Genomic DNA, 18,988 nt, shown 5'->3' with positions numbered 1-18,988 from the left:
AATTATATACTTTTTGTTTTGTTAATTGCACTCGACCGAAGTTTGAATTAATTATTACGACTCGAAGTGGATGGTTATATGGTGATCTATTTTTTTATTTTTTAATCGTTCCAGTTGAGCTGAAATAGGATGTAAGAGGCAATGACGCATGTGCTAAAATTGTGATTTTTTGGTGTTGATATTTTTGCTGCAATAAAAATGATAAAATTTGACATTGAGTTACCAATGTTGCTACAAACTGTTTCTGGACTCAGTGAATTAACCACAAAATAGTAGCTGAGGCTATTCTTGAGCTTCTCGTGGGTTTAATATTAAAAGACAAGAACTGAATTATATAGAGGGTGCAGGTTTTTTGATATCTGCAAAGCGGAAGCTGCGGCAATTATTGGCCTTCTCTAAATATTTGGATTGAAATTGTGTGCTGTCTCTTTTAAGATCCTCTCTCATTTTTTCGGCTTTTTCACGTCCAGGAAAAGGCAAATGAGAGCGGTCATTATCGTCACTCTGTTTGCTTTAAAATGGAGTGAGAAATTGTTGTTCAAACAAATGTTTTGTTTTTCAGAGGGAGTTGTTCACGTGCATCGATTTCATTCCGTTTTCAGTGTCTGTTCATTAGAGTGGTTTTAAACTGTTGCATCTGTGTTCTAATAGCGTCTATTTGCAATTGCTGGAATTCATCAATGGCCAGCTATAGCTTTTCATGGCTTTATAACTATTTGTTTTCCAATTTTTTAGTGGGTATTCGAGTTTTTTGCGTATTCCTGGAGTTTTTCGATGTTAAATTTAATCGAATTAGGGACATGTCTCATAGATTTCTAATAGGAAAAAAATTTCTATTCATTTAAAGCTATTGATTGCTCTGACTTTGACAATCAAATGAAAAAATTTTCGCTGTGCAAGAAAAAATTTTGATTACGTGCTGCTTTTTCAAAGACGTTTTTTAAGTCTTTTTTTGAGTTAAAGGTGTCTGCCTCATTTATTCAAACCAGTAATAGTGAGTTTGGAAGCTTTGCTGATTCTAAGAATCAAATTGTAAATCCTTAGATTCAATTTTGAACTGTTTTTTTTTTACAATTTTGCAATGTTGTACTCTTTTTTTCTTGCAGTTTGTGTTCTGCTTCAAAACTTTGTAGAATTTGTTGAATTCTGTGGTTCAAATCAAATTTTTCAGCTGCTTTGGTTGTTCATCCAAACTATATTGATTATGATTTGTTTTTGTTAAAGTTATTTGAGCATTTATAAACAAATTTTGCCAGATTTTTGTCTGTTTTTAAGTTTTTTGTACAGATTTCGTCTGATTTTGCTTTTCTCGCTCTTATTTTTCTTGTACAGTCGTCTTCAATTTAGAGTAGTTCGATAGAAATGAGATCCCACTAGAAATATAATGGTATGATGATATTTAATAAATGTCTGTCAGCTGTAGATTTCAAACTCACACAGAAAAAATGGAACTTTTGTTGGCTCGCCAAAATTTCAATTGATTACAAAAGTCATATTAACCAAAAATGTACTAAATAGTTTGAAACATTTGTTCTCTCATTGGTTTTTCTTGAGAACATGTCTGAACACGTCCAGTGCGAATGCGACATCTTGTGCGTTGATACACATTGGGGGTTTCAATCTGAACACAGTGCCGTGTGGTCCACCTTTGCCCACCAGCAAGCCCAGATCTTTCATCTCTTCGAACAACTTCAGAAATTTATTCTAAAAAACGGGCAGAACTATATTCAAAAAAGATAACAGCAGCTAATTCGCACTTCAGTCTACAGATGGTGTCAATAAGGTTTTTGTAGAAATATTTGTAGAAACACACCATCCCTCCCATTTTTGTCATTACCATTTCTAATAAAAATCAACCAGAACTAAGAACTTAGTTTAACTTTTAATTACTCTTTTAAAATGTATCGACATTTTTGTTTTGTAATATCTTATTAATTCTGCTTGTGTCAGATCTCACGCGATAAAAAAAATCAGAGTCATTGGGGTAGTCCCACCAATAAAAAAAATTAAAAGGCAATACAAACTATAAGCAGTACTAAAACAATCCTTAGTTTGTTCATACCGGCTAATAAAATTAAAAATGACGCAACTGGGACCGTACCTGATTTAGAGGTCGTTTGGTCTCTTTTTCCTCTACCATCTCCACTCCCACCATCAGTCCTTTGCCTCTGACGTCACCAACACTCTCAAATTCATCTCTCAACTGACACAGACCTCGAATTAGAACTTCGCCCAGCTGATGTGAATTGTTCTGCATTTGTTCATCTTCTATTATGTTCAACACCTGTAAATGAAGTTCACACCGTACAAGGTTCGTACTTCTCAAACCGAATTTCAGGTATCGAAAAGACGGTCATACATCACCAGACATGCACTGGTCCAGATGTCAGCTCAGATTAAATACAATGTCACATAAGCGGTAAATGCGGTGAATTGATGGAAAACTGACGCTAGAAAACGCTTTAACTTGTGTGTAATCAAACCTCTAGAAAACGGTGAAATTTTATAAGACCAGCAGAAACTAGAGCTGAAAAAAATAGAATATTCCCGCAGATTTCATTGTCGTGGTCGATAACACGGGTCAAAGAATTCAATGAGTTGAATTTTAAATTAAATTTTGAACTGAAAACATACAAAAAATTAGCTTGTATTTATAGTGGTTATCTATGCGAAAATATACAGAGAAAATTTAGATTAGCTAAAAATATTTTACATAATTGGCATGTGAATAGATCTTAACTCCGAATACCGGAGGTGATTTTCTATTTTCATCAACATTTCATGAGAATCATATATGGCTTGGGTACAATCGAGTTCATTAGTTGGAGGTCGGGGGATGTTAGAATCAGGTTTCTGTTGGTGGGAGAATTTACTTCTGACATATGATTGATAGGTCGATAAGATAATGATAGCGCCAAAACAAAATTAGAATTGAGTTTAGTTTTGTAGCCATTACTTATCGACACAGCAATAAATTTCGTCAGGTAAGTTCTTCTTTCGTTCTTTGAAACTTTAATAAAACTTCTAATTTTCTTGATGTTTTATTGAAACCATCACATCCTCCCTCCTTTTTTAAAGAAGTTTGTGGGTATAGGTTCTCCAAATTTGTCAGGTTGTTTTCTGTGCCTGGTTGATGTTCGTGAAGGCTCTGAGGTTTCGGGTTGTTGGTGCTCTGCAGATGATGTGGCTGCAGAAGCTTCATCTTGATGTGAAGGTCCCACATCTGTGTTCTGAAGTTGTGGTTCTGATTGAGATATGGTCTCCTCCACTGCTGGTTCAGTTTTCAAATTGTCCTCGTCTAGTCTCGCAATTTGGTTGTCGCTCACTAGAATAGTCCATGCTGAGTTTTCAGGCTGTATGAAAGATGTGTTCAAGCCCTTCCTGATGATGAAGGTAGCAGGAACTGTATTTGTCTTTTCGTTGGCCTTGAATAGAATGGGTTCGCACAAGTCGAAATCTGCTATTGCTGGTAGTCTCACTCTGCGTCCCAACAGGAGTTCAAATGGAGTTTTGCTCCTCGTCTTTGAAAGGTTGCGATGTGTCATCAGTGCCCTTTGCAGGAATGCTCCAAATGACACATTAAGGTTTGGACTCCACGCTTGAAGTGCCCGCTTCACTGTCTGAACTGTTCTTTCAGCTAGACCATTAGCTCTTGGATGATAAACGGGTGATTACAATTTCTTAATTCCCAGTGATTCACACCACTATTTAAGATCACCACTTACAAATTCAGGACCATTATCAGATACTAAAGTTTTCGGTATTCCGAATCTTGCAAAGATTTGACTAAGATGTATTTTAACTGTTTCTGATGTTCTATTTCCCACGGGGAAGGCTTCTATCCAACCAGAACCCGCGTCAACAATTACTAATATATTGCCTTGGTCCTTAACATAACCCCAGTTCATGTGGAGCCGTTCCCAAACGTCGGCTTCTGGCCACGTAGAGACTGTTTTTCCCAGGCTAGGCCCGTTCAATTGACAATTCTTACATTTACTAACAAAGTGTTGAACGTCTTGGGTAATGCCAGGCCACTAAGCTATCATTCTGACTGATGCCTCAGTTGCATTCTTTCCGGGATGTGTCTCATGCGCTTTTGCCAAAACCAAGTGTCGTAATTTGGGTGGAATGAAAGGAACAACACCTCTGAAGATGATTCCATTATGTAAAGAAAGTGCATCTTTCTGTTATTCGAATCCTTTTTCCGCTTCTGAACATTGTATCCAATTGCCGCTTTTGATTCGTTTCATTATGTCCTGGAAGAGTCTGTTTGTTCCAAGTTCAGTTTTGATTTCTGCTTGGGTCACCAAATCACTCTGAGCGAAGTAGATGTTATTGATTGCGAAGCACACTCGATCGTTGTCGGATTCGTCTTCGTCAAAATGCATTCTGCTCAAAGCATCTGCATGGGGTATCTGCTCCCCTGGTGTGTACTTCAACTCATAGTCGAAGCCCATTAGAGCTATTGCCCATCTTGTGATTCTCGCTGATGCTGTCTTCGGGATCTCCTCGTCTGGTGCAAAGAGATATTTGAGTGGTTTGTGATCAGTCTGTAGGGTAAATCGTCTTCCAAGAAGGAATTGCTTCAATCTTGTGACCACAAAGACAATTGCCAGTGCTTCCCGCTCTATGTTCGAGTAGTTTTGCTCCGCTGGAGTCAATTTTCTTGATACATATATGACTGGATGTCCTTCTTGCGAAAGAACCCCGCCAATGGCTTTTTCAGAGGCGTCAGTAGTAACTGTTGTTTCTTTTTGTAGACTATACGGCTGTACTAGTGGGTTAGCACATAATTCATTTTTTATGTCTTCAAAGGCTTTTTGTTGCATTTTGCCCCATGAGAAATTGCTATTTCTCATGTTATTTAAGGGTAGCAATTTTGTTGCAAAATCAGGTATCATTCTTCCGTAAAAATTAGCTAGCCCAACAAACGCTTCAAGTTGTTTATTGTTAGTTGGTGCTTTTGCATTTTTTTATTTTTTCAACATGTTTGGGATCTGGTGCTATTCCCTCCTTTGAAATGGAGTATCCCAAAAAGCTAACGCTATCGACTGGTTTTGAGTTAGATTTCTTCTTATTAATAGTAAAGTTTTTCTCACGTAGTCGACTCTTGACTGCAAGCATTCTCTTGTCGAACTGCTCCTTGGTAGTTCCATACACCAATACATCGTCTTGAAAGATCACAACACCTTTAAATCCTTTGAGTGTTGATTCGAGGCAATTCTGGAAGATTGAAGAAGAGTTTTTCAATCCCTGAGGTAGTCGGCACATCTTGAACAGTCCCTGAGATGTGTTGATTGTGCATATATCTTTTGCTTCTTCGTCAATTTCAATTTGATAGTAAGCATCTGAGAGGTCAATTTTGCCAAAGTGTGAGGCCCCATGTAGGTTATGGAAGATCGTGTCCATGTCTGGTATTGGGTAGTCCTCATCCATGACCTTGCCATTGATGTGCACTTTCAAGTCCACGCAAAGTCTCAGTTCTCCACTCTTCTTTCTCTGCCACACCACTGGAGATGCATTAGTGACTCCTCCTGGCTGTACCGGTTCAAGGATGCCTTGTCTGACCATTTGTTCCAGCTTCTCTGTGACCTTGTCTTGAAGAGGTAGAGGTATTTTTCTGGCTTTGCAGAACATTGGCTGTGTTCCTGGTATCAACTTCACATGAGCTTTGTAACCCTTCACAGCAGGTAGGTGCTCGGCTGTTATGTTGTTCACGCCGTGCTTGGGTAGAAGGTCTCTACCAAGTAGTCCAAATTCTTTATCAGACTGCACAACTGCAAGTTGTTTTTGAGTGAGCCTGTTTCCGTTCCACTCAACGTCACAAGTAAGTGATCCCAGAAGCGTTAATTGATGACCATCATAAGCTTCAAGATGTCTTATCTTACCATCCAACTGAGGTTTTCCAAGCTCAGTCCATATTTTTGATGATATCACTGTGCTATCTGCACCTGTGTCTACCTGCATTTTTACTTTGCAGTTATTTATTGAGATATATTCCCATGTCACAGACATGCTAAAGATTTGTTCTTTAGTATAAAACATTCCCATCTCAGATGCTGGAGATGCTTGCTCTGAAGAAACATTTTCTTGTTCGCAAAAGTTATTCTGATTATTGTACTTACCTGAATTTGGTTGGGGTTTGCTTCTACACATTTTTGAGAAGTGTCCCACCTTTTCACAGGTGTTGCATTTCTTACTTAGCGCTGGACAAGGTCTACTAGAGTGTGGCTTACCTCCACACCACGTGCACATGTTGCTGTTTTTATTAGCCGTACTTTTTTCATTTGGTTTTCGAAAGGTCTTTTTGAAGTTGAACCCAACTTCTTCTTTCACCGTAAAGGGCTTATTACCTGATGAAGAACTTGCAAAAGCCATTGCTTGACTTCTGAACTGTAAGCTCTCGGTCATTTCAGTAACCGACATTGCTGGTTTTGCTTTAATACCGTCTAGTAGTCTAAGTTTTGCTTCAGGGTCCCTCAAACCTGAGATAAACTTTATTTTTACCAACTCCTCTTCGGGGTTGGCCGCTGTTTTCAATTTTTCGAAGTCACAATAGCGTGCTTCTTCTCTAAGACGTGCTAGGAAGTCGTCGTCTGACTCCCCTACACCTTGGATTACGGACAGAAATTTAGCCCTTTCTGCCGTTACTACTCTCTCTTTAGGAGAAATATAATTTTGAATCGCCAATCTGATGTCTTTATACGGAGTGTCTATCAAATTCCTAGGACTCATTAAGCTCCTAAGTTTAATAATTGTATCTTGCCCGCACATACTAAGAAAGAGATTGGTTACCTGTAGGTCCTGTACAGTACCATCGGTGTTGACCTTGTCCTCTTTCTTCTCTGCGCGACATTTCGCCACAAAAGACATAATCCACGCAGTAGCTGATTCTGCATTCTGTAGATCCAAAATTTGTCTGTCTGTAGCTGGTCTGGACACCATTGTCGTGGTCGATAACACGGGTCAAAGAATTCAATGAGTTGAATTTTAAATTAAATTTTGAACTGAAAATATACAAAAAATTAGCTTGTATTTATAGTGGTTATCTATGCGAAAATATACAGAGAAAATTTAGATTAGCTAAAAATATTTTACATAATTGGCATGTGAATAGATCTTAACTCCGAATACCGGAGGTGATTTTCTATTTTCATCAACATTTCATGAGAATCATATATGGCTTGGGTACAATCGAGTTCATTAGTTGGAGGTCGGGGGATGTTAGAATCAGGTTTCTGTTGGTGGGAGAATTTACTTCTGACATATGATTGATAGGTCGATAAGATAATGATAGCGCCAAAACAAAATTAGAATTGAGTTTAGTTTTGTAGCCATTACTTATCGACACAGCAATAAAGTTCGTCAGGTAAGTTCTTCTTTCGTTCTTTGAAACTTTAATAAAACTTCTAAGTTTCTTGATGTTTCATTGAAACCATCACATTCATAAATATTTTTGCGGTGAAAACGTTCAAAATATGTGTGCATATTGCGGTGAATTTTCTAGCTTTTCAACGCAATTTACATCTTATCTTGGATCTATTCTGTTTCGGCCCCCCAGCTTAGTGAGCATAATTTTTTTATGACACCCAGGCGCACGTGCTATTTTCTTAAATAGTAACGTGCTATATAACTCCATATAATTTTTAACGGGGGGTGATAAAAAACACTGGGGGGCCGGAACATAATAGATCTCTTATCTTACATAGTTTTGGAAAACAATTCCTCGAACCGGGTGAACATCACTGAAAAGACCTTGCGGATTCCGGGCGGACCATAGGTCAAGACAATGGGCCAAATCGGGATGGTCAAAATTTGGACATGAGTGCAAATCTTGTGCCAGATCGAACAAAACTTCTGCTGAACGCACTCGTATCCTGAGGCCGCACACACCATACTCTCAACCCGACGGTGGAGCAGAAGAAACAGTACATGGACCAGACCCCCTTAAGCACTTTGTTCCTTATTCTCATAGGTCGACAGATGGTAGGAGCAGTCAAATCAGATTCGAATTTTTTCTGCAGAGGACTGGCACTTGTTTCGGCTGAGCTTCCTGGCAATTTTTTGCCAATCGCATCCATTCACACGACCACATACGTGTTAGAAGTCCACATACAGGCAACTCGGTATGAGGTGCTTAAGAATTTTTTAAATTTTTCATTCGTATGACATTATCGGAACATTTTTTCTGAATCGAGAGCGGAAATCTTTCACTAATCTCCACCAAAATAAAGTTTTCCACTAAAATAAAGTTTCTCGAAAGACTAAAAAGTGAGATAGTAACTGCTAAAAAAGATCTGATAAATTCTCTAATTCGCTAATTTGGGTTTTGGTTAGTACAACTATCTTGATTTTGCTTCTTGACAGAATTTTTGAACACAACGACAAAAAATTCAATTAAACAACTTGTTACTCAATCAACTTGGCTACTGGGTCAATTGATTACAGTCAGGCCAATTATAGGAAATTTTCTGAGTTATGAAATCAAAAACTCTAACCAATAGTTTCAAAATAACGTCGATTACGTTCACCAGTGATCGATTTTCAATTTCGAAAATTTAGTTGATTGTAAACCAGAAGCAACCGGTTTTTTAAGGAAGCTGGTTTACCAACCTTTCAAGTCTATGTCCTCTTTTCATTGAATGGTTTTGTTCTTTGTCTTCTAAACCACAAGTGAAGTGCTTTCGTTTTAAGGGGTACAAAAACAACCCCGGGGCGAATTGCTCCTGCGTATCAAAATTGCCTTGATTTCTGGAAGCGAGAATGATCACAATTTTGGTACCTTGCAGTTGCGTCTCATCTGCCATGGCAAGCAACTGAATGGTTATTATGAATATGAAGATTTCCTGCTGGTCATGTAGGGCATTTTTCTCCGCTTGATATACAAGAACACTAGGCTGTATTTTTCCTTCACTCTGAATTCAGTAGGTTTGAGATGTAGTTCGATGAAAGTATCGGCTAAACAGATAACCAACCGCCGAAATGGCTCAACGATAGCAATAGAAGTCTTTCAATTTCCCCAAGTAGAAGCTTGTCCAGAGTTGCTGGGGTTTTTTTCTGCGAGTAGATTTTTTAGTTGAGGTCAGCCAGCTGATCAGTGACTTTGGAGGTAAAACCGTTTAGTTGTTTTAATAATTAACCCCTCAGAATCAATTACTGACACAACAAAAATTGCATGAAATTTAGTCTGTTTGACGTACTACAAGTCGTGAACGTGCAATCGGCAGGAAGGCTTGTGGCCATGCAGATGCCGATTAAAATAGATCCCAGTAAATCTTGTTCAGAGTTGTTGAGCATGAGTTGTTCCCAGCATGAATCGTTGACATTTTTAAGATATAGGAAATTCTTCTGATCACCAGCAACTCTGACTACTGTGCGCATATTATTTTTTTTAATCTGTAAAATGTAAATTCAAAATTTTATAACCATAACAAAAGTTTCGTTAAACATTTACATTAAACAATCACTTTAAAAGCATATGAAAAGTTTGGTCTTTAAAATACTACGAAAAATAATTTCTAAAACCTTGTACTTGTCTCTCTATTACCGACTTGTTTCCTTCTGTTACTAGTTGGTTTTCTTTTTTTGTTTATGAAGACGTTTTAAGAGAATTGGGTTGTTGAGAGTAGTCCAGCATTCACATTTCATTTATGTCTTCAAAGTTTTCCTGCATGACTTGACACATTAAATCATAGCCTGAACTTCAAAAATTTTTAAAGCAATCTATTACCTATTACTGGTTTATTATTTTTTGATGACTTTGATTGAACAATTTGAGTGACCGCATCACGATTTGAGCAATCAAAAGTAGGGATTATTTTGTTCCGTTCCGAATATACATGACAGTTGCGACAGAAGGCAACGTCGATTAAATGCGTTTTACAGGAACTGAAGTTCGCTGTGTTGTCTAAATAAGTTGTTGTCAATCACTTCAACATGATCTTGTTCGAAATCATGATCCTTGCCCAGTCATTGTCCGAAATCCTCAGGGATTTATTTTGATTTAAAACCAGCAAGCAAATCATAATAATAATTAATTGTGCTTCATGCAGAAGCGCAGCAGAACATCATTATGCCTACGGTAGTCGGTTCTCATCTACCCTTTTTCATATTATTCCCCACATTTCAAGCTGATCTATTAATAAGCGTCATTGCTCCTTTTTGGTGACTATGGCCACTTTTTTTGCGTCGGAAACATTCACGTGGTACCAGCATTGCAGCCAACATTGGTCAGGCTATGGTCAACCTGAAGCTATCATTAAGTAATAGCTCATCCTCACACAGACAGCTTCACGGAGGCAGGTGATTGAACTCTCAATCATTGGCGTGTGTACCACACACTTTACCTCTCGGCTATCACGCCACGTTCTAGGGTGAGCAAAATGATTTTATGAAACGACACACGTTTTTTTTTTAAAAAAAAAACAGCTCGTGTTGTGCATTGTCAGATATTTTTTTCGCAATTTGCAAATAAGATATATATATATATATATATATATATATATATATAAATAAGATCTTTCCGTATGAGACGGTCTAGACATACCGGTTTCCGTCTGGCACCTCAACCTGGGTAATATTTACCTCTTCGCCAACTGCACTCGCTATTGGATTTCCCCCGTAAGTGTTGAAATACAATGCTTTGCTCAGATTGGCAGCTATCGCGGGAGTTGTGACCAGGGCTGCCAGCGGGAACCCGTTGCCAATACCCTTGCCCATAATCACAATGTCCGGCATGGAATCGTGGCTCTCAAATGCCCAAAAGTGGGAACCCAGTCGACCAAATCCAGTTTGGACTTCGTCAGCTATGCAAACTCCACCTTGTTTGCGAACTAAAACACGGAAGTAAGATTTATGGCAGAATATCCCGTACTTAACGCCGAGTCAATATGAGTACTGGGCAAGTCTAATTCCAAGTCTCGATATCAGTAATGATTCAGAGCTATCATCATAACACATTTAAGACTTGTCAGACTTGGCCGACTTTGCAAAAAATAAAGTTCCGAACGCGCAGCGAACCCACTCTCTCCCTCTCACGAGATCGTTGTTCTTATTACTGCGCCGCTATGACTGTTGAAACTTTTGTATTTTGCCCCGATAAAATACGCTTGAAAGAAGCAAATTTCAAGTGAGAAAGCGAACAAATTATATTACATGGGAGAGTTTGCATTTACAATTGCCCAGTATTGATTAACACTTAGAGTTCTCTGCGGGATGCCCGTTTCCAAGAATTGAACCAAAGGAACCCCAAAAAGTCACTTATAAGGCAAACAGAGCCGTGAACATGAGAAAAGTTACTTTCCAGTTGTGCGCATGTTATGTTTAGCTCTATAGCACCTTACTATGAGTAGAACTAGGACGTGTGTGTACTGTAGTGTAAAATTTATATGCTTTTCATAGGTCGGGTAGTAGGCGAGTATAGCTAAATAAAATACAAAATGGACAAGGATTTGAGATTCAATTATATCATTTGCAGACTCACGCCTTGCTTCTTCAGAACATTTTTACGAGAAAAAATTGCTCGATCGTTTAATTCAACTAATATTGCTGTTTTTAAAGTCTCGCCCAAATTTTGATAACTAGCGTTTTTCTATTATAGGCATTGCTTATGCTAATAGTTTGAAACATTTATCAGCTATTTTGAAATATTTATCAACCTGCTCAATGTCGACTGAGATCTTTTTTTCCTTAAAATTCTCTCACTTATTTCATATGCGTGTTTTATGAACCCTTTTGGATATTGCACAACCCCTCCCACCCCCAGAATTCCCTCGTGTATCAATGCAGCCACATTCCCACTTGTCATGAAGTCTATCGTCTCCTGCAATTCTTCAATGTACTTCTGGGAAGCATTGCAGGTACCTGCAGCACAGTTGCAAGGACGCCCCATGACTTGAGATATGCTGAAACATGCTCGAGGCTCAACATCAGACACATAGCCTAGTGATCTTATCAGGGCCGCAAAACGAAGTGGAGCGAAACCCTTACTCAGGTTGAGGTCCAGGCCCACATCACCTCTGATCAGACGGACCCCCACTTTTGTACGAACCTGGTTAAGAACAAATCCAGGCTATTATCCAGACTATCATGCATATTCGAAAGCGCCCGTGATCAGATCGAAAATGTCTCTCATCAGAACAAAAGATATTATGTTTCCTCCTCTGTGTGCATTTAATTTTTATTGATCAACTAACTACACTATGGTACCAAAAAACTATGTACACCTGAGGAATTTTCAAAAAGCGACAGAGACAACAATTAATAGAACACTTTGAGTTCAAATCAGTTCTTTAGTAATGAGACACTGCGTTTTCAGCTTTCTAAACAACAGCTAGACTGTTTAAGTAGTTTTCACACACGTTTCTAACGACATCTAAGTCAACTTTCCGAAACTTTTTCTTCTCTAATTTCCCAAAAAGTCTACTTTTGTAGTTGCTGCTTCGAAATTGCACATAATTTTTACATTGAATTCAGATGGGGACTATTTGCTGACCATTCGGGTGCCTACCTATCTTTTTCGCTGACAAAAATGCTGAAAATTTTTGATTTATTCACAGGAACATCACCTTGTTGAAAAATATGGCCTTGAAAATGCATTTTTTGTCGTAATTTTTCAAAATTCCCAAGGAATGTTAAACCGTTAGCTTGTTTGGATCGCCTCATAAACAGTTTCCACGACGAATCTGATTGTATTGTAACTCGAATTTTGTGTTTTTTTTTTACAAGAAATCTTTTTCCATTTCTCCGAACAACCCGCACAAGTCCTTTGCTAGAGACATCTTGAGCCAGTTACTTTTTTGATATCGTTTGTATGCATGCTGTTCACTATAATTTGATTTTATTGTGAGTTGCTTTGAATTTTGTCCATGAAGATTGGACGTTTACAACCTCAACAGCGTAGAAAACAGTAAAGGAACCAAGCAGTTTAATCATCTTTTTACCGTAAGTGGAAATTAATTCGAATGAGATCTCGCTTAGAACTTCAAGATTTCAAATATTTCTTCACGCTTTTACAAAAATCAAACGTTTTGAGCAAAATGAAATCTTAAAGAGCTCAAATTTTGCTGTGCGTAGCTTTTTGGTACCATAGTGAATTTCTATAGTGTACAAGTTGTCAAAGTAAAATTTGCAAATTTTGTAATTGTTTAGTTTATTTCAAAGGCAATCTGTTGAAACCAGCACATTGGTTAGTGAGAATATATAACTAAAGTTTCATTATATTTTTCTTCGCTTAAAGTATCCCCTGTTCAGATTTTTCAAGGGTCCAAAACCACCTTTAAAAAGACGCTCGCGCTCTGGAAAGCCCTCTTGTCAGAATTTCTTGTTCAAAAGCTATCTCTGCTCAGACATTCGTTCGTTCGAAATGATCTATGCGTTCAAAGAACGCTCGAGGTCATCTCTGCTCAAACCATTCCAAACCTAAACAAGCTCTGGTCAGACCATGCTAGACAGAAGTTACCTTTGATCAGATAAATTTGGACCGCTGTCCACACTTTTTTGTGCTCGAATATTTTTCCAGACCACAATCTGCGTTATAATCGGTCACATCATGTCGTTTTCTTCGTCCCCAAATTTTTTCCCGAAATTACCTCTTTCTCAAGACTAGAAACATTAATTTTTTGTGGTCTTGTCAACGGGCCAGGATAAGAAACAAAATAACCCTTGTGAGAGTCTCTCTGCTTCTTTTGACGGTACCCGCCGATTCGAGTCCGTTTCTGAAAAAACATCCGGAAATCCAGCAGTCGGGTGACCAGGACCAGAGACTTTTCTTACATTCGAAAGGTATTCTGACATTAGGTTATTTGAAGCAAGATTGTGTGTAGGGGCTCACCTTACTAGTCCTAGAAAAAAATGCAGAAAACTAACCATTTCTGCAAGTTCTGTCACCCTCCAGATTCACTAAATAATATTATGAAAGAGGGAGTCAGCTAAACACACATGTAACTATTTCAACAGGTCGCTAACCCCAAACAATTTGTGTTTAAAATTTTTTTGCAAAATAACAATTCTAAAGCCAAGATGACAATTTTTTGATGATATCATACATTAGTGTAATGGAAACAAAACGACAATAGCAGAATTTTTCCAACTTTTCCCACAACTCACTTTTTGTGATAGACGTTTTTTGGTCTCTTTTAATTAAAGATTTCAAAATGCAAAAGGTCGGAGGAAAAATCTTTTTCCTAATTTAAAACAATCTTCAAGAATACTGATAGAGTCAAAGACGGGGTGATGAAGGGTCAGCATGTTGTTTCAGAAGATCAAAGCAAATATAATTTTTTGGAACATGTTTTAACAATGCTGAATATCTTCTCAAATTAATGCTTTAAATCATCAGATTATTTATCAAGGTAATTTAATTTTTTTTTATTTAATTTTTTGATTGTTTGCCGTTTCTTTTCGAAAAAAAACTCTATGATGAACTGTTTTTTTTTTTAAATTTACTGATGCCTTCTCTCCATTAAGTTAATTATATCTTTTAAGCCTACTTGTGGTTATTGTTCTGCTCATAGTTCAGAAATTGGTTCTCTCTGTTTAAGAATTGAAAAAATTGCAGTTTTTGAAACTTTTGACAAATCGTATTAAAAAATTTTCAGAATATTTTGTATCCGATTCTTTCAATGAGTAACAGAAATCCTGATAGTGTAGCAGTAATCAAAATATTTGTTTAACCAGGAAATTGAAAACTTTTCTAGTTAACGTTTCTTAAAATACAAAAAAAATACCACGGGCAGACTTTTCAGCGACCCGTTCTGGGTTTATTTTATCCAGTTTTTTAATTAGCCGTTTGTGGTGGAGTTTCTTTTTTAATATTTCTTAACTGTTATTTCATACGTTTTCCTCAGAGCGTGATCCTTGTTGCAACCCTATTTTTTATAATTGAGAAAGTAAAAACAGGAATTAAAACACACTTCTCACCTTTACACTTTCTCTTTTTCTCTTTTTTCTCTTTTTCTCTTTTTTTCCGACCCCTCTTGAGGGGGGAGGAACAATATACTCAATTGGTTTTTTGTTCAGAAAATTTTGACCGATCGATATATTCATCGTGGAGAGTTGCGAGTGGTATCAATAAGAAGCCCCTCCAGCGTAGAATATGGAATAAAAAAAGATTTTTTTTGAATTTTGTAATTTACAGGGAGTTATCGGGGTTTAAATTTTTGTGAACGTTAGACCGATTTGCCTCTTTTTTTCTTATTTACCGGAATTTTTGCTCAAAATTTTTTCAACTTTTCTAAAATAAGTTAAATCTGTTAAAAATAGTGTAGTTGTTTTTATTTTTAAAACCAAAAAATTTTGTTGCATATTTTGATTTAACTTTTTTGGCTAAATTTTTGGCTATATATTTCAAAATTCAGCCTTTTTCATCAAAAATTGTCCGGAATAGGCTCCATTATTTCACTTTGATTAAAGTAAACGGAAGTACACACCCAAAAACAACAAACACAACTTTGGTAAACTACAAAAAGTGCTAGTTTTTCTTCCACTTCCATTAGGAGTAGTCTAGAATCAAATTTTTGTCGTTTTTTGCTAACTTTACCCTCTGATTATCAAAAACGCCGCATTTGTTTTTGATCTATTAACTAACAAAATATCGAGATATAAAGCTTTGGAAAATATTGAGTGTTCTAAATCGACGGACAGCAATAGCAGGTCTGGTTTTGGTCAAATCTTGGACTGTTACGATCCAAAATAATTCGGATTGTACGCAGTGGGTCTTTTCTGAAGAAAAATCGATCTTTTTATGTTAATTAATTAACTGAACAATCAAAATCAAAGCTCACTGTTGATAGGTCCAAAAGATCTCCTAAACAGTTTCAAATTAATGTATCTAGTTTATTTAATTGAAAGATTTTGGTCGTTTTGAAATTGTTTGTTTTTTAAATAAGCAATGGCTTATTGAACGTTGCCACCATATTTCTTCTAATTTGGTCAACTTGGGGCTTAGTGTCAGCAAAGAAAGAATGCTTCTTCTTTCTCTTCTTTCTACTAATTTAAATTGCAATCTCTTTTGCGGTTTTATGCGTTGAGTTATGGTTTTCTGGCTTTGACACTACTTGATTTCACAAATCTTTTTGATTTTTTGGTATTAGCCCATTTTTCACGCTTTTTTCTTGATTTTTAAAAGCATAACAATGTTGACAGTTCACATATTACTTTATTGGCGTTAAAAATAAGGCACAATTGAACATATAAAAGTCTTGAAAGGCATATTTTGTGGTTTTAACGGCTTCGACACTCCTTTCTCGAAGAATTTAATTGAATTTTTTACAATTGTATTTAGTTGTCGTTTTTACTTTGTCCTTTAAGTGGTATGATTTTACGTGGATAATGAGGGTCGCAGCCGTTTTTCATGGAGGAATAAATGAACATTTGTTTTCAAAAATTTAAAAAAAATCAACTTTGTTTAACTTTGCGTTTTTGTTTTTTCTCGTCTATTTTGTCGCTAGTCTTGTTAATTACAAGTCGCATATGACATTATTGTCATAAAAAGAAGATGAAAAAGTACAAAAATGTTTTTTTTAAAGAATTCGTTATGAATTTAGTGGCTTCGACAAGGATTTTTCGCACAAAAAAGTAAACTAATTTTTGATTTTTGTCTATATTTAGCGTCCCTTTTGTTAACCTAAGACATATTCTGAAAATTTAGAGGTTTCAAACGTTTCTTTTGGACAATTAGGCGAAACTATTAAAGTGTTTCACTTTGTAGCTAATGGCTTTCATGACTTTGAAAATAATTGTTTTCGAAAAAAAAAAACAAAAGAGCTACTTTATTTTACCCTTTTTCTCTTTTGTGGTCTTCTTGTTACCTATTCTCATTAATTAGAGGTCTTATACCACATTTTTGGCGTTTGACTAAGGCTCAATTGAACATATTTTGATGGGCAAAATCTGGCTTTACGGCTTTGACAGCGTTTTCTCGCAATTTTTAATTGAATTCTTTTGTGGTCTCAATTCGTTGTTCTTTTTGTAACCGCATAAAAAAACTATTATTGTTATGTCTTAATGCCCTCCTATAGAGGCATGTGTGAATATAAGTATGTTGGATGTTTTCAATTGCTATCTAATCATTTTCATTACTTTGAAATTAATTGTTTTTAAAATATAAGCCAATTTTTTATCTTCGCTGTTTTGTTTGTTCTTTTTTGTCCATCTGTTTCCGAGCCCTTTTATGGAGTGGTCCCATATCCTTTCTAGTGAAAGTATTTTGTTTGGTTTCAATTTATTCGACGCTATTTTGACCTTGTTAGTAAGTTTTTTTTGGACATAAAGATTTGGATGTAATTAATGTTCGTTGTTTGATTTTGTTGTTTGTGTTGACTTGCTTTCTTAATAATGACTGATCTCATCAAACTAATGCGGCATTTTTTATTCCACTGAGTTATTTGTGTTGGAGGCAATCTTTTTGTTCATACACATTTTTTTGAAAAAAAGTTTCAATTTTTGGGGGTTTTTTATCTGTTCCTCATTTGGTGCCAAAAATGTGGATGAGCGGGGTCGGAACTTTATTTGCGAACGCACATTACCGAGCCTCCTTGTTCTCTTTTATTCTCACTCCAAAATCATTGCCCCGGAGAATTTCTGGTTCATGCACAAACGGAAGTGAAAAGAGTAGTGGGGGTGTATTTAAGGAAAAGAGAAACGATTTTCATCAAAATCTGCAACCCGGAAAAGGACCCTAACCTGTCTCTGCAGTGCGCTCCCCCGTAGTGGCCCCTGTAGGGGTCAACCTGCATGCCCAAGTGAGTGACCCCGTGTCTGTGGGGGGTGTTGAAGTTCCATTTGGGCACCGCACTCACGCCCATTGCACCCCAACTGCGCCCGTGGTACCCATTGCGAAGAGCCAGTATCTCATTGTTGCCAGTGTGTAATCTGTCAAAAATTATTTTACTATAAAAAGAAATTTACTATTTTTTAAAATTTTACTACAAAAAGCTTTGAATTCCACGCAAACCAGTGGGAACGCTATACTATGGAATATATAGTGTAGCATACACAACAGTAACTAAAAATTATTGTTTTTTTCCGAATTGACTAGTAAATTACTTTCATAACCAATCGGTTAAAGCTTACCAGTCAGATAAAATATATACATTTCTCCAGCACAAAATTTCAAATCAAAATTCAAGGTTCCGTTTTCTGCTAAACATAAAAACAATGTCTGAATTAGCCAATGTTTCTTTCGAACGAAACAAGTTCAAATTTGGTAGAAATTTGGTTTGAGATTTTATTTTCCGTATTTTAGTCGGAAATTTTACTATAATTTTTACTATAAGTTTTACTATATTTAGAAGATGCAACAAGAAAGCAAATAAACATCGTTGTAGCTAAATGTATATCAATTACTATATTATATGATGGAATTTCATGACTAACTCATACTCTGCTATTTTTCACTTGATATTTTTCATCATGATGTAGTGATATTTTTCATCCGAAAAGTTCACCGAAAATCCACGACGTTAGAGCCGTGTAAACACGCGTAAATATTGTGAGAACGGACCAGTATTAGATTCCAACCACCATTTCTCACTCGCAAGCTCTTCTTAATAGGGTGCTAAACATCACATCAACTAATTTTAAGCTACCAAACTTGAACATTTCGTACCACACGATTATTTTCCTGTTCCTCAAGGCTTCATGTCGCTATTCAAATATATGTTGCTTCACTTTTTTTGTTCAGAAAGAGTGGAAGAGATTCGAAAGAGGTTAAATTCGGCATCTGGTTGTGTTTCTGAACTTTTTCAAACGACCACAATTGGACCAAACTGAGAGTTGCTAAATTCAAGCTCCAATTTTGTCAAGCTATGTCAAGTTTATTTTATTTGGACAATTCACGTTTAGGCTGTTCACTATATCGGCCTTCTGAAAGAATCTGAATCTGTTTTGACATTTTTTGCTGGTTCCTGAATCTAAACTTTAAGTTATGAGAATTTAAGACGTCGTCTAGGGGGCAATGTTGATATTTGTTTATCAGTGAACAAAAACA

At 36.7% G+C, this 18,988-nt stretch overlaps 1 protein-coding gene across 1 annotated transcript in view; it reads right to left on the bottom strand.

Moving 5' to 3' along the window:
- Positions 1-1,466: 1,466 nt before the first annotated feature.
- The window catches only part of LOC142342060 (alanine--glyoxylate aminotransferase 2, mitochondrial-like), a 57,903-nt gene continuing 40,381 nt past the window's right edge, over positions 1,467-18,988 (bottom strand). The window contains exons 4-8 of the mRNA XM_075393241.1: positions 17,683-17,871; positions 11,704-11,903; positions 10,585-10,832; positions 2,102-2,284; positions 1,467-1,704 (exon numbers count right to left, since the gene is read on the bottom strand). Of these exons, the coding sequence (XP_075249356.1) occupies positions 1,537-1,704; positions 2,102-2,284; positions 10,585-10,832; positions 11,704-11,903; positions 17,683-17,871 (988 nt within the window). The 3' untranslated portion in view covers positions 1,467-1,536. The remainder of the gene's footprint in view (positions 1,705-2,101; positions 2,285-10,584; positions 10,833-11,703; positions 11,904-17,682; positions 17,872-18,988) is intronic.

The sequence above is a fragment of the Convolutriloba macropyga genome, chromosome 7 (genome assembly GCF_964194025.1).
Source record: "Convolutriloba macropyga chromosome 7, txConMacr16.3, whole genome shotgun sequence".
Lineage (NCBI taxonomy): Eukaryota > Metazoa > Xenacoelomorpha > Acoela > Convolutidae > Convolutriloba > Convolutriloba macropyga.
The sequence above is the reverse complement of the archived record's forward strand: the minus strand, read 5'-3'. Positions and strand labels throughout refer to the sequence as shown.